General features: G+C 34.2%; 1 protein-coding gene across 2 annotated transcripts in view; it reads right to left on the bottom strand.

Annotated features, from left to right (window-relative positions):
* Positions 1-13344, bottom strand: part of LOC149065555 (cell adhesion molecule 1-like) — a 247602-nt gene that overhangs the window by 7576 nt on the left and 226682 nt on the right. For both annotated transcript variants that reach the window (XM_089253732.1, XM_089253733.1), the window contains exon 6: positions 12353-12530. In XM_089253732.1, the coding sequence (XP_089109858.1) occupies positions 12353-12530 (178 nt within the window). The remainder of the gene's footprint in view (positions 1-12352; positions 12531-13344) is intronic.

The raw sequence follows: 13344 nt of genomic DNA, 5'->3' as shown, positions 1-13344 counted from the left end.
GCTTGCTGCTACTACTACTACTTTACCGTACATGCACCTCGTACACATTATTCTGAGGAATTTCTAACGAATCGGTGCATGCATGAATGTGTGTTCTGAGTGTATGTGTGGTCCTAACGTATTTATGTTGTCAGAATTGTGACTTCATGCTTGCTGAGTTCGGAATTTGTTTTCAAAGTGTGTGGCGCAACAACTCCTGTAGCTTTTCCGGGAGGTGTTTGCGCACCTATATGCCTGTGTGATTTTGGATTGTTGTCATATGCCTGAATTGCTCTTTCAGTATGGAGATGGTTTTCTGAATCACCCTATATAAATTAGGGCTGGGAGTCTATCCAAATTTTTAACTGGTGAATCAAAAAATTGTATTTTTGATTGATAAATTGAATTTTAATCGATTATTTTCAAATGCTAAACCATTTATTAAAAACGTAGTATTGGTAACTATACAATAACAACATCTACGGCCCAGTATATTTGAATATACGTCGCAAATATATAATCAAATTATACCAGTTTATTTTCTCAAGTTTTTTGGTATTATAGAAAATACACGCACACACACATCTTTCAGTGTCAATTCAATACAAAATATAGCTATATAAGTACATCACTTTTTGAGAGCTACTAAAATTTTATGAGTTCAGAGATTTATAAAATCGCACCAAATTGCGGGATTGGAAATAAAATTCAAAGTAACAAATATTAAACTCTGATAAGCAAGATTTTATCTGTTCATAGACAACATTAAAATCAAGGCAAATTGTATATTTTACCCTTAATTAACCATTTTAGCTAATTGAAAAATCCACTCTAATTAAAATGTTGCGTTGATGCGTTGATGCAATATAAATGATGCTAACACAACCCAGTTTCATCTTTTGTAAAAACAAATTTTCGATACCTTTTTCTGAGGGTGAACCACACAGAGCGCATCCTTATTCACTAGGATGTGAACAAATATAAGAATAGAATAAGAAATTGTGAAGCCGTCCGATTAAAGCAATTTAGTACGTCGAACATATTTGTGAAATTATTTAATTTCTTTTCTTGGATCTCGCCTTTTGTTAGAAAACCTTTTTTTTTATGTTAGTGGCTGACTTCGAAACTACTCCCAATCTTCATGCTATTGTTTGTTTTCCTTAGAAAATATGTAAAATAAAAAAACTGTAAGAAAATATTTTATTGTGGGTTTCGCTCCTAAATGGTATTAGGGGCAAACCGATGTTTTGCGAATACAGAAACTGCTTTTCACAGTTGAAAAAACCTGTGACAATTTTTGTCTTGCCTTTTAAAACTCCCCTTAAGCTCAATTTAAAACTGAAATCATTATCAATTTTTGTTGAATCGACACCTATTTCCCCATGTCGAAAAATTTGATCAAAGTATTTATTCAAATACTTTTAAATATGCAACTTATAAAAACTTCAATTTAAAAGACATCTAATCGGTTTCGTCAAGTAAGTCAAGTTGGTTTACAAACTTTTAATGAAATTTTTCATAGAATATTAATCGGATTGATCAGTTCCTTTAACTGAACTAAAATTTTCAACTGAGATTAACAAGTAATGGATTTATTGATTAATCGGACCAGTCCTAATATAAATAGATGAAATATTATCATCGTTTAAATATAAGCGTTAAATATATCGTTTAAATATATACGTTAGCATACAGCGATGATATTGGTTCGGGACATTGACGATGTCCAAGAAAAACAATCTCTTCGGAGATTAAGTAATCCTCAAACTTATAAGGAAAAAATAAAGGGCAAGCCTCCGTGTCAATTCCTCATGTCATACGATAGTTACTCATCACTAGAAGTTACGACATTTGCGCGTTCCATCTTTTAAGATTGTTGCAATTACTGTCACATTTACTGTCGTTACTCGAATCAAAATGACACTCCGGGAAGTATCCCAAAGGCCCCGGAGTTGGACAGCAATTCGAACCGTTGAGTAATAAGCTTCGGATGGAAAGCACTTATCAACTTCGAGTATATATTAGTCCATTAGCAAAAGAGCATTTAAACGAGCGTGTCAAATAGCCTATCGATCGAAAAGTAAACTCTCATGTCCATTCTAAGTTAGTTTACTGGGTCGTTTAAACGCGTTGAAAAAGTCACTAAAAGCCGATTCCACTTGCTTCGAATGCTATAGTAATGTTAAGAAACACTATTGGTTTCAGAAAATTATACGCTTGCTACTGGGCTTCCACAAAACACTGGTAAACATAGCAACACTTGAATAAATATTAAAAGCAATCAACATGTTCAAACATCACACAATCATTCGTATATATTTTCATAACTGTCGTTATTTTCTGGATTTTAGTCAGATCTACGTACATTAATAAGACGAATCTCCACCAAAAGACAGGCAGATGAGCGTATCTCAATAATGCGCCCCTGTCGCACCTCAATGGGTATGCAAGTAACTTTCGTAAATCTGACGCTGCATTCTTGCCCAGTATGATACTTGGCAGGGTGAAATGGGATACATACCCGAGTCGACTGCCAATGAGGTCAGATTCGAGAGAGGAGCCACTCTTTTAATGTCCGTCATGGAGTTTATGCTAAAAATATTAATCTGTAGCCTTTAACCATCAGGTCTTAGCACTGCATAACGGCAATGCCAAGTTGAAACAAACCCTACACGCAAGGGCAACGAATTACCCAACAGTAGGGTAAAACTAACTTGTCTCACGATGGTCAGACAAATGAGCGCATATGATTTATATGTTACTGCCAAAGCCCGAAGTTGGACACTTCGCGGCCAATGTCCGAAATTCAGGGTTTCTCCGGGCTTTGGCCGGCCCATATATATTAGGGTCACATCTTCAGTGGTGTAGATAGTTGCATGTTTTGCTTTGAATGTAAGAGTAGGCCTGGGTTCAAGTCCCGGTGGAGACCAGATAACTTTTATTTTTGAGTTCACCTCTTAATTAAAATCCAGAGATTTTGTGTGTTTGCTTAAACACCATTAGTTTCAGCAAATTATACAGTCGCTATTAGTCTTCCTAAAACTTACTGTACACATACAACACTTAACCCCATGTGGTCCAGAGGTTTTTCTGCACTTTGTTGGAAGAGTTCGTACTTTATAAGGCTTCCTCCCACAATGAAGAAGGCCCTCCATGTCTGTATAGCTGGGATTTTGTATAGTTTTTGTACGAGTTCTCTTGAGAAGCCGAAGGGCTTCTGTCTGTCTTCGCAGGACCTACGTATTATCGCAAAGGGGCCGTTGTAACACGTAAGTACCGATGCGGTCCTATGTCGAGGTAGACTAGGGAGAAAAAGGTTAAACAAACATATTCAAAGCAATCAAGATGTTCAAACATCACACAATCATTCATATATATTTTCGTAACCGTCGGCATTTTCGGAGAATTTTCTGGATTTGAGTCAGATCTGTCAACGGTATTAAGATGAATCTCCACTGACGAACACAACAGATCAACGTATACACACCATTATAACGAGATAGCAAGAATTTTTCCCGACACCAACAGAATGCTCGCAAATGATCTATTTTCCCCCCATTTCTTCATGGCTATGTAAATAAATTTCTGACACGCATTCAAGAACAGCTCCCCCCCCCCCCCAACCCCCCATCGTACATATTTCCAATGTCTAAGAAAAATATTGCTTTTTCGAAGTCATCGTATATGTATCTGCGAAAACTTCACAAGATTTATTCTCTGTATATATACTATGGCGGCAATGTATTTCTTCTTGAATTCATACACTGGCAAAAAAAAATGAGTAAACATTTAAAAAATAAACAGTTTTTGCGCATTTATTTTCTTTTCGAATATAAATTTTCGCGATTTCTCTACTACCATTTACAGAAATGATGAAACATTCCTCTTCGAATTTTTTTATTTATTTTTTGGTGGTGCGGGGGAGGGGGCCCAATGGTGGGCTCCAACACTTCTTGTTTGTTATCCTCTCTCTCGCTCTCATCTTTGGATAACTTCTTTTATTTTTATATACATTTTTTTCCTGTTTTCAAATTCACATAGGAATTCGTACACAAGTTTCCATTCCTCTGACAAATTCCCAGAGAACCAACAAGGCATTTCTAAGTCTACCGCATATTTTTATTTTATATATATATATATATATATATATATATATATATATAGTTTTACCTTGTGATTTCCTTTTTTTCCTATTTCTTGGATTTTTTTATTTCTCGTCGTTGTTATTCGTTTTACGATCAATATAACAGTAGTGGCATTAAATTTTATGTCTTATTTCGTATTTCCTTCTTACAAACATGAATCTATATATATATATCGCTCTTATAGCCACAGAGAGCCGTGGATACATGCACATTCTGAATCGAGTTCACATTTCACTGGAGATAATCCATACACACGTCATCACTTGCGTGACTTGTACAATTTAGGTACGATAGGTATTTTCTGATTTGTTCGGGTGTGGAGGAAGAGATGTTAAAATTTTCGATGGAATGCGTTTAGACTTCTTTTTTTTTTTTTTGGAATATTTTGAATGTTGTATCAATAAAATATCTATGTATACCGAATTATTATTTTTTGTTGAGTGATATAGAAGAGATTTTTGGCAATAGATAAATTTAGGAATTTCATGGCCGGTGATATGAGATCTATATGAGTATTTTCCCGATTTCTTGAGTAGGTTAAAATTGATCTTGAAAAGCAATTTTACTCTGACGGATATTACTGCTAAATTTAATTGTTTTGTCACGTGACTGATATTTGTCACTAAGAATTAATATTTCAGTATGAAGTTTTTTGCATGGATGTAATCATCACAACATCAATTTGAGCGACAATACACAAGATGATCCCCATAGAATTCAATGTTAAAAGTGCCGAGTATTTTTACAAATTTAGTAGTTTCCTATCACGTTAATAATTTCAAAAATTGAATTATACAAATACAACGCCACAACAGGCAAATTGCCCAACGAGGTGGCTGACTTAAGAACATCATGGATCCCCGAGCCATTTTTTGGAGGCCCTACCTACTACTGCTACACCACACATGCACCCCCCACCCCCGGAACCCCCAACGAATCGGTACATGCGGGAATGTGCGTGTACGTGTAGTGAAACCTGACGTGAAGTTTTTTGTGTTTCTCTGTAATGCTTGTTATGTGTAGTGCTGCCGTCTGCCACCAGTTTTTAACTATGAGTGAAGTGTTATGATTGAATGATTTATCGTTGTAGGACTGTCTCTGTGGTGAGACTTTTTAACGGGGAGATCGGCTCGCATTTGCGCCTTGAAGTTGGGAACCACAGAAAACCAACTTCAGCCGACCACCACTGTGGCGCCGGTGGGGTTCGAACCCGGATCCTCGCATCGCGAGTCCGTCACTATAACCACTCGACCACCACAGCGGCAGTTGGAATTGAACCATTAATTTTCGAAATCTCGAGTTTGCTTAGAGAAAAGCAGCGAATAAAACTAAGTATAAAATATTAAGTCCGATCTACTCTTAGAAGTTCGACATACATGCAATAACATTGTGTGATTTTAACTTTTTATTTATATTTTCTTAAGATTGAAAATAAAAATGTACATTCTTGTATTACCTTTTATTATTCAACTGAATCTCCACTTATAGTTTCAGGTTTTTTAAAATTCATAATGTTCGTGAAGAAATTCCGCAACTTTAAGTGAAGCATTTTTTGGCTCAAAAAGCAAACAAATCGCGCGATGTCTTGAACTTCAAAGTTTTTGTTGAAATGTCTAACACCCATCCTGAAGAAAAGAAATGGATTCATTTCTATATTTTTAAAATTCAATTTTTTTCCTTAATTAGCGTCCAAGGAAGTGTTGTTCCCAGACACTTCCCAGAAGTGTCTGGGAAGCCATGTTAGTCACCTTGGAAGCGATTTGTATATCCGTGAAACTTTTTGCTTGAGGAAGAAGATATCACGTCGTCCAAAAAGCCTTATTAAAGTCACGCGAATAGTATGCATGGCGGTATGTTATTGTTTATTGACATTTACGAAAAAAGATCGCTGTTTTAAAAATAAAGCACTTATAAAGCAGCAATTGTATTAAATTCAATTATATCGCCTACGCACGAGATACGGTCACGACCGTAATGATGTTCAACAAAGCCGTCAACGGGGAAAAAGCTCTAGTAACGTAAGATGGCCGTGGTGAGAGAGTCACAGAAAGTGACATAAGTTGAAGTTACGGTTATTTGAATTGATATTTGCATTTTATCCAATATTTTTGTTTTTTTCAGGACCGTAGGGATAGTCAAAGTAGTTCATATGACAGAAGCTAGGAATTCCTAGCAGGTTTCCACTTACTCGTTTGAAATCCTTAATTTTTCAAAGAAAGTTCTCTTCCCACGATTTATACAATGTATAAAGACCCCGATAAAACATACATTGTGTATTCATAAAAAACGATTATCATTTTCTTAAATAATGGAATATACAAGTGAGAATTTTAATTTAATCCGAAGAAAGAGTTCTACGTTTCATCTACAAAATACCTTTCAATTAACCAGTCATCTGGCTACGGCGGGATATGATGTCGTGCTGATTTTCGGTCTAATTATTTCAATTTTAAAACTAATTGGTAATTATTTCAATTATTAAAAGTTTTTGTTGATGGTGATTTAAAAACGCAGTTAAGAACATGATGAAGTCAGTTTCAATGCATTCAAAAAATTTTAATTGGGAAATTATACTTCGTTAGCTTCAAACGTTTTTAAAATTTTAAAAAAGAGAAATAATTAGGGCCAGATGACTTGTTAAGATCACTCCAGTTAGTGCTAATTATACATACTTATCCTTTGAAATAAGATTTCTTCGAATAACTTTGATGCGGACAGTCCGTGTTGAATTTTTTATCAGCCTCTTTTGATATTTAATTCCTACCTTACTTTGAATTTCTAAAATCACTTTGACTCGAGTCTCAATTAGTGTTCACATTAGGATTTGGTAGAAATGCCGTTTGTTTCCTGATTAAAAGCTATAGAAATTTTTTGCACTTGCTCTATTTAATTGAAGACGTGTGAAAACGGAATTCTTTGAAATTTGAGCAACGCGTGTAGAAATGCAAATAGTAGAGCAATGTATACCACTCGGCTTTTTGACTAGAAATGAAACTTTAGCTATGTGACATAGGCATGCGTCACCTAAAATAACGACCGGTAATTTTCTCGGAAACTTGAGATGGATAAAAAATGTGATCTGAGCACACGATGGATGAAAGAGAAAACTTTCTTTGCGATCAGGCTCTCGAAATTGCTGTCGATCCTCTCGGAAAGGTGAAGGAAAAGCATTAAAAATCATCTGCCAGAGAAAATCGAAAATCCTTCAACCTTTCCTCCTAACAGCGTGCAGCTACTGCTCGTGTTATCTGTGGATCCCTTATGGCGTCATCACCTCTCGGTGTCATCACGCTCACGAGTCGCGAACCTTAATCCACACAAAAATTTTATCATTTCGTTTTTTTTTTATATGCAAGTTATCGATTAGAAGTTAATTATAAAATATATGAATATCGAAAAAAGAAACCGTTCAGATAAGTCAGGATGCACCTAATCGAATTTTACATTCCAAAAGAGTATGTGTAATTATTTTTACTGTGAAGATTATTTTGATATCCCTTAGGGTCACATGGGGGGAATGAATGTGGGGATGGCAAAATCATCTTGTCCTAATAATTAGCAAGCGGTCTTCCCTAAGGGGTGTTTTAGAAAGGACTTCCTAATTTTGAAATGACATAACTTGGAAACCGTGATCGATAGAAAGATAAGACAAGTGGTATGTTTGATGGGCACGCCGGTTTTAAATATGGTTTTCAAATACACCGGTTTACAAAATTATTTATAATTTTAACTAATAGATGTGGCCACGGCCAGTTGTTTTATTCCACGACTTCTTTTTGTGGAGTCATTTGAATATCTTTGTTCATAGCAAGAGTTCTGAAACGCAATGCCATCTTTGGCAGTTCATCTGTCTAAGGCCGGGATTACACTATAAAAGTTTGATAAAAGTTATTTTACAAAACCTGAAAAATGCAACCAATTAGCGCATTGATTACATTCGAGTGAATGTAACCAATAGGCTTGTTGGTTTTTTTTCAAGTTTTGTAAAATATCTTCTATCAAATTTTTATAGTGTAATCCTGGCCTTAGGTATTCATTTTAGAGAGACATTGCAAGGAAGTGTGTGGATTTATACACCACTATTATTCACTTTTGTCATGTCATTTCTAGGCAAAGAGACCATTTTGAATCCATCGTAATGTGGTTTGACCTATGCTTGTGGAAGACAATATTATTTACTGTTTGAAGGGCATTGCATCGAGACTGTTGCGCAATCTGTAAGCTAAAGTTGTTGATAATTTCACAAACCGCCGTATTTGAAATTCTAGGTCTGCCCATTGAACGACCACACACGTTTCATTTTTCTATCCATCAATGTTTTTAAGTTATGTTATTTGAAATTTAGGGAAACGTTTTTAAATCACCCTGTGTATTATGTATGTCTCAATTATGGCATCTGAATTAATCCAAGAATGAAATGACATTTTTACTTTTTCTGAATCTACTGTTGCTTGAAGTAAAATGGAATATGTGCAGAGATATCGATACCAAATTGTAAACACCCTTACCGATAGTTCACATAAGCGTTTTATAAAATGAACTTCTATCTTGTACAGTACCATAATTTTCGTGTAATATGCCAAATATCCGATATTTCTCATCAATACTTCTTTAGATACTTTATTTGTAAATTATTGAAGCTGTTATTACGGTACCAGTTACAAATCGATTCTTATAAAATTCCCTAGAAATCATGGGGCACTCATCCCCTTAGGTAGCAAAGTGGTTGAATACTTTATATATGTATGACAAATAGGCTTGAAAGCAAGCATCAAGAGATTTTACACGGTGTTCTTCACGAAAACAATGATATGTAACTGAAAATACTTAAGAATCTGGACTGGCTCTGCTCAAATATTTATCATCGCTTAATATTTTATTTTTTGAAAACGCATTCGACAAGTAGACATTAATAAAAACGTGATACCTAGGTGTTTAACTTTAGTGATAGGAAGTCCATTCACTACTAATATTATCATACCGGTGTTTATTCGCGACTGTTCGGTACCTCACAAAGTTTTATGGACACGTTGTTTATTTAGACCTTTTCGAAGTATCCATTCTGGATGGCCCCATAACTTCTAGATTTACTAGGACTGCCTGCCCCACAGTTAAGGCTCAACAGCAAATAAACTGCACGCTTTACTGTATACTTTATGTGCGTATCCCTTCCATTCGAGGAGCGTTGCGCCAAAGTAATAACTTATCGGCGTGTGTAACGCTACGATCTAGGAGCAGATGTCCGTCCTTTAACGCAGAATTTTATGCGTTCCCGGTTAGACACGAACCTTCCCAAGTACCACCCAGATTGGATGCTCGTGCTCAAGCGTTTAGCCGCTATAAGTAAAGACTGCCGTGGAATACGTACAACGGGAAGGGGGCCGAAAGCAAAAATATCAGAAATTTAATATTTTTTCTCCGACGTTTATTTGAAAAAAAAAAATATATATATTTAAAGAAAGATTTAAGATATTTCTTTTCGTGATGCATCAACATTGTAATTTTAGATGACATTTCGATTTTCTATTCGTACAGATGACGAACTTTGATGTCAGGGGAAAAACCTTAAACGTTCTATTGATGTCACAACATTTTTTTTTTTTTTTTTGTTACCGTAAAAGAAATTTGTTTTACGATTCCTGTTTTTCTCTCAAATTGAAAGCCGGGATAAATATCTTCATTTATTTCATTTTTTATTGAATTCTATTTTTCTCCGGGTTCTTATGGAAGTTACATGGCAGCAACTTCCTTTGAAACGCTCAGTCTTTAGTGCACCGTGATTTTGAGCGAAAAAACACAACTACGAGTTTCCATTTTATCAATATTTTATAGAGAAAAAAAAAAACCTATTAATAGTTTCGTTACTTCCGATCACGCGAAAAACATCGATTGGTCTGTTGAGTTTCTTTTTAGTCTCTTTATTTCTTAAAATCTATTATCTTTTGAACCTAAATACAGAGTCAAATGTTAGTTTAAGGGTTAATTCTTAAAACCTAATTTTCAAAATGAGTTCAAATAATATTTAATTTGATTGCAAACAAAATTTTAAAAATTTCGTGTCAATCGGTTAATTTGTTCTTTCATATAATAAAAGAAAGAAATAATGAATTATAGTGTAAACGTATACTAGAAAATCCATTTTGGACGCGATTTTCTCAGATTGCAGTTTTCGAGCTCATCCGTAAGATTTAAAAAATCTGCTGCCCGAAATCTTCTGCAGAAATGTTTATTCAACACGTGCTAGTACAATAGACCTCGGATTTAGCAACTGATTAATGGGAAGTATTTTTTTTTAAATGTTGAATTTTTAGATTTTTGAAATATATATTTCGAAACTTTGAAAGTTTATAAAACTCTAACGAATGGTCAGATATCCAAGTTCGAGGTACATTTTACTAACCTAACACATGTCGAATAAACATTTCCGCAAAGCTTCAGAATTTTTGGTGAAGCAGTTTTTTTAATCATACGGATGAATTTAAAAACATCAATCTCAGAAAACCACGTTCAAAGTGTTTTTCTTGTATACATTTGCACTATAATTCATTAATTCTTTATTTTATTTTGAAAAAAACAAATTAACAGATTCACACGAAGTATTTGGTATTTTATTTGCAATTGAATGAAACATTTTTCTGAAGTCATTTTTGAAAATTCGACTTTAAAGGTTGTGGCATACGTTAAGTGTGAAATGGAATACAGTTTTTTCCATTTCAGAAGTTTTTATAAGGGAAGATAAAAAAAATTTTATGCTTATTACTGTCACATCATTCAGGATGATCTACTTTTTCTATGGCTTTTTTTAAAGGAATTTCAAAAATAATAACTCGTATTTCTCCATATACATTTATATGAAAATATTGAGATATTAAAACCCTCTAGGGTTTACCCTCATAAGAACGTATTGGAATTTTTTTTTGCTTTACAGAAACGGCTGTAAATTGGTGCTGTTAGCGTATTTTTTATTGAAACAATACATCAACACAGCAATTTAATTAATATTAAAATGGATTTTTCAATACCTAAAATGGTAAACTAAGGGTAAAATGTGTACAGTTAATAAAATGTAGGCGCCGATACTAATTTTTGGTTGCTATGGCAACCCTGGCACCCGGGATTTGTCCAGACCTGACATATATATATAGCCGTATTTTGTACTGAAATGACACTAAAAATGCAACTTCCAGAGTACCAAAATATTGACAAAACAAATCGGTATATTTGTTTTTTTTTGACTGTATATTCAAATATACACTGGTAAAAAGATAGGGTTAAAAACATACATATACTTGATTCTCATTAGAGGAGTAAATTTCTGCTCTAGGCCTTATTTTGATGTGAATACGTCTGTTAAATCATCTGACGATACTGGGAGCATTCGCAGAAAATTGTGTGACGAAATTCTTTAAACGCTCATGTTTCAGGAAGTAAAAAAAGCAATGGTATCGTCAGATGCACATTGCAAAGGCGCATTCAAGGGGATATCTCACTCCGGTTTCAATATCTTTTCCCATCTTGACACCAAACTCGCTGCCTTGATTCGTAGCAAATTTTTTTCCGCTATAGCTCCAGCAGTTCACAACAAAAGTATACGACACTGGTATCGTTTATTAGCTATTCCTAAAACTAAATTAAATACTTACCACGGGATTTAAGGCACAAAAAACATATTCAAGTCTAAACTTTCGGTCTTGTCTATGGCAAAGCTTACCCCATTATTTTTTAAACATAAAACTATACTTTAAATTTGTCAGTAATGAAGTTCCCTATTTCCTTGTATCAAACAAGATGTTATCATACACTTCTGGCATGAAAGTACTTAAATTATTTTATGTTTTTTAAAAAATATCTAAAAAAATCCTACGTTTATGGTAGAGAGAAATTTTAAGGAAAACGAAATATATATATATATTTGGGATTTCATAGAAAACTATATTTAACTTAAGCGATAGAGAACCATCTCACAACGAGTAAGTAACATATAGTTACGTATAGGAAAAAGGGGTATTAGAAGTATTTCCTCTCGCGGTATCAAGCTGAAAATACTAAGGGAATACGAAATGAGGCTTCATTAGGTCAGGTATCGAGACTACTATCTCAGCTCCTACTTATATACTGATATTTATTTTCTCGTCCTGAGTTCTTCAGTGAGGTTTACCTTGAAAATTTTTTACGTAATTATTATAAAAGCAAACAAGTAAACAGAGAATAAGAACTATACACCGCACCGGCAATAATTTCTTTAGTAGCAGCAGCTTGTTGTTGGTGCAATGTGGCCACACATTTCAACACGACTTTCCCTTCCTTGAAAACATCCGGCTTGAGATGGAATCGAAGAACAAGACTTGAACTCTCCAGACTGTCCGGATATACCATTACTACCCTTTCTCCTGGTTCTGATTCCGCCTAGAAATACAGTACAAAGAAATTCTTACACCAAAAGAGTACACTAAAATGAAATTGAGGAATATAGATTTAACACTGCATCCAAAAGAAACGGACCATTAAATATACGAGTCGTCGAAGCACGAAATAAATTCGTAATACACTTGGAATGTTTTTTTTGGCAACGAACTTTTCGTACCATCCGATTGATTGTTTAGTGTTAGTTAACATGTGAAATGAACGCAGTATTCATTTACTTATCCTCAGCGTGAAACAATTTTAATTTTTCGGGAAAGACTCTTACACCTAATAAACAAACGTATTATCAAAAAAAGAGGGATTATCTCTGAGTTTTTAATGAAATTTTTCCAATATTTTCATAAGATAAATTCGATTTTAATACGAAAAAAAACTTATATGAAAATACTGGGTGTTTCACGAAGAGTGTTGAAGTTCCACGAAGAGTTCATACAATTTCTACAGTTGAATTTAAAATTAAAGTAAAATATGAATTCATCAGATAAGAAAAATTTACTCGTGTATAAAAAGAAAATTAAAGGAAATACAAAATTTTAAAGTCTTATTTGGTCCTTAATAGAAAATATGCTTATTAGTAGAATTTGCAACTCTTTTCATTTCCGGAAACAATTGGTCCGTAAAATTTGGATAAAAAGTTGGGGAGATATCAACGATTAAAATTCTGAATTTTCGTTACTTTTTATTCACAAAAATGACGTTTTTGTAAAAGAATATGAACACTATACCCAAAAAATGAAAAAAATAAAAATTTCTATTATTGATACTTCGACAAAATTACACCCAAACTTTGTGAGAA

This window comes from Pholcus phalangioides, unplaced genomic scaffold, assembly GCF_987345545.1.
Source record: "Pholcus phalangioides strain wild (caught in Gottingen) unplaced genomic scaffold, Ppha-v1.0 ptg000039l_1, whole genome shotgun sequence".
Taxonomy (NCBI): Eukaryota; Metazoa; Arthropoda; class Arachnida; order Araneae; family Pholcidae; genus Pholcus; species Pholcus phalangioides.
The sequence above is the reverse complement of the archived record's forward strand: the minus strand, read 5'-3'. Positions and strand labels throughout refer to the sequence as shown.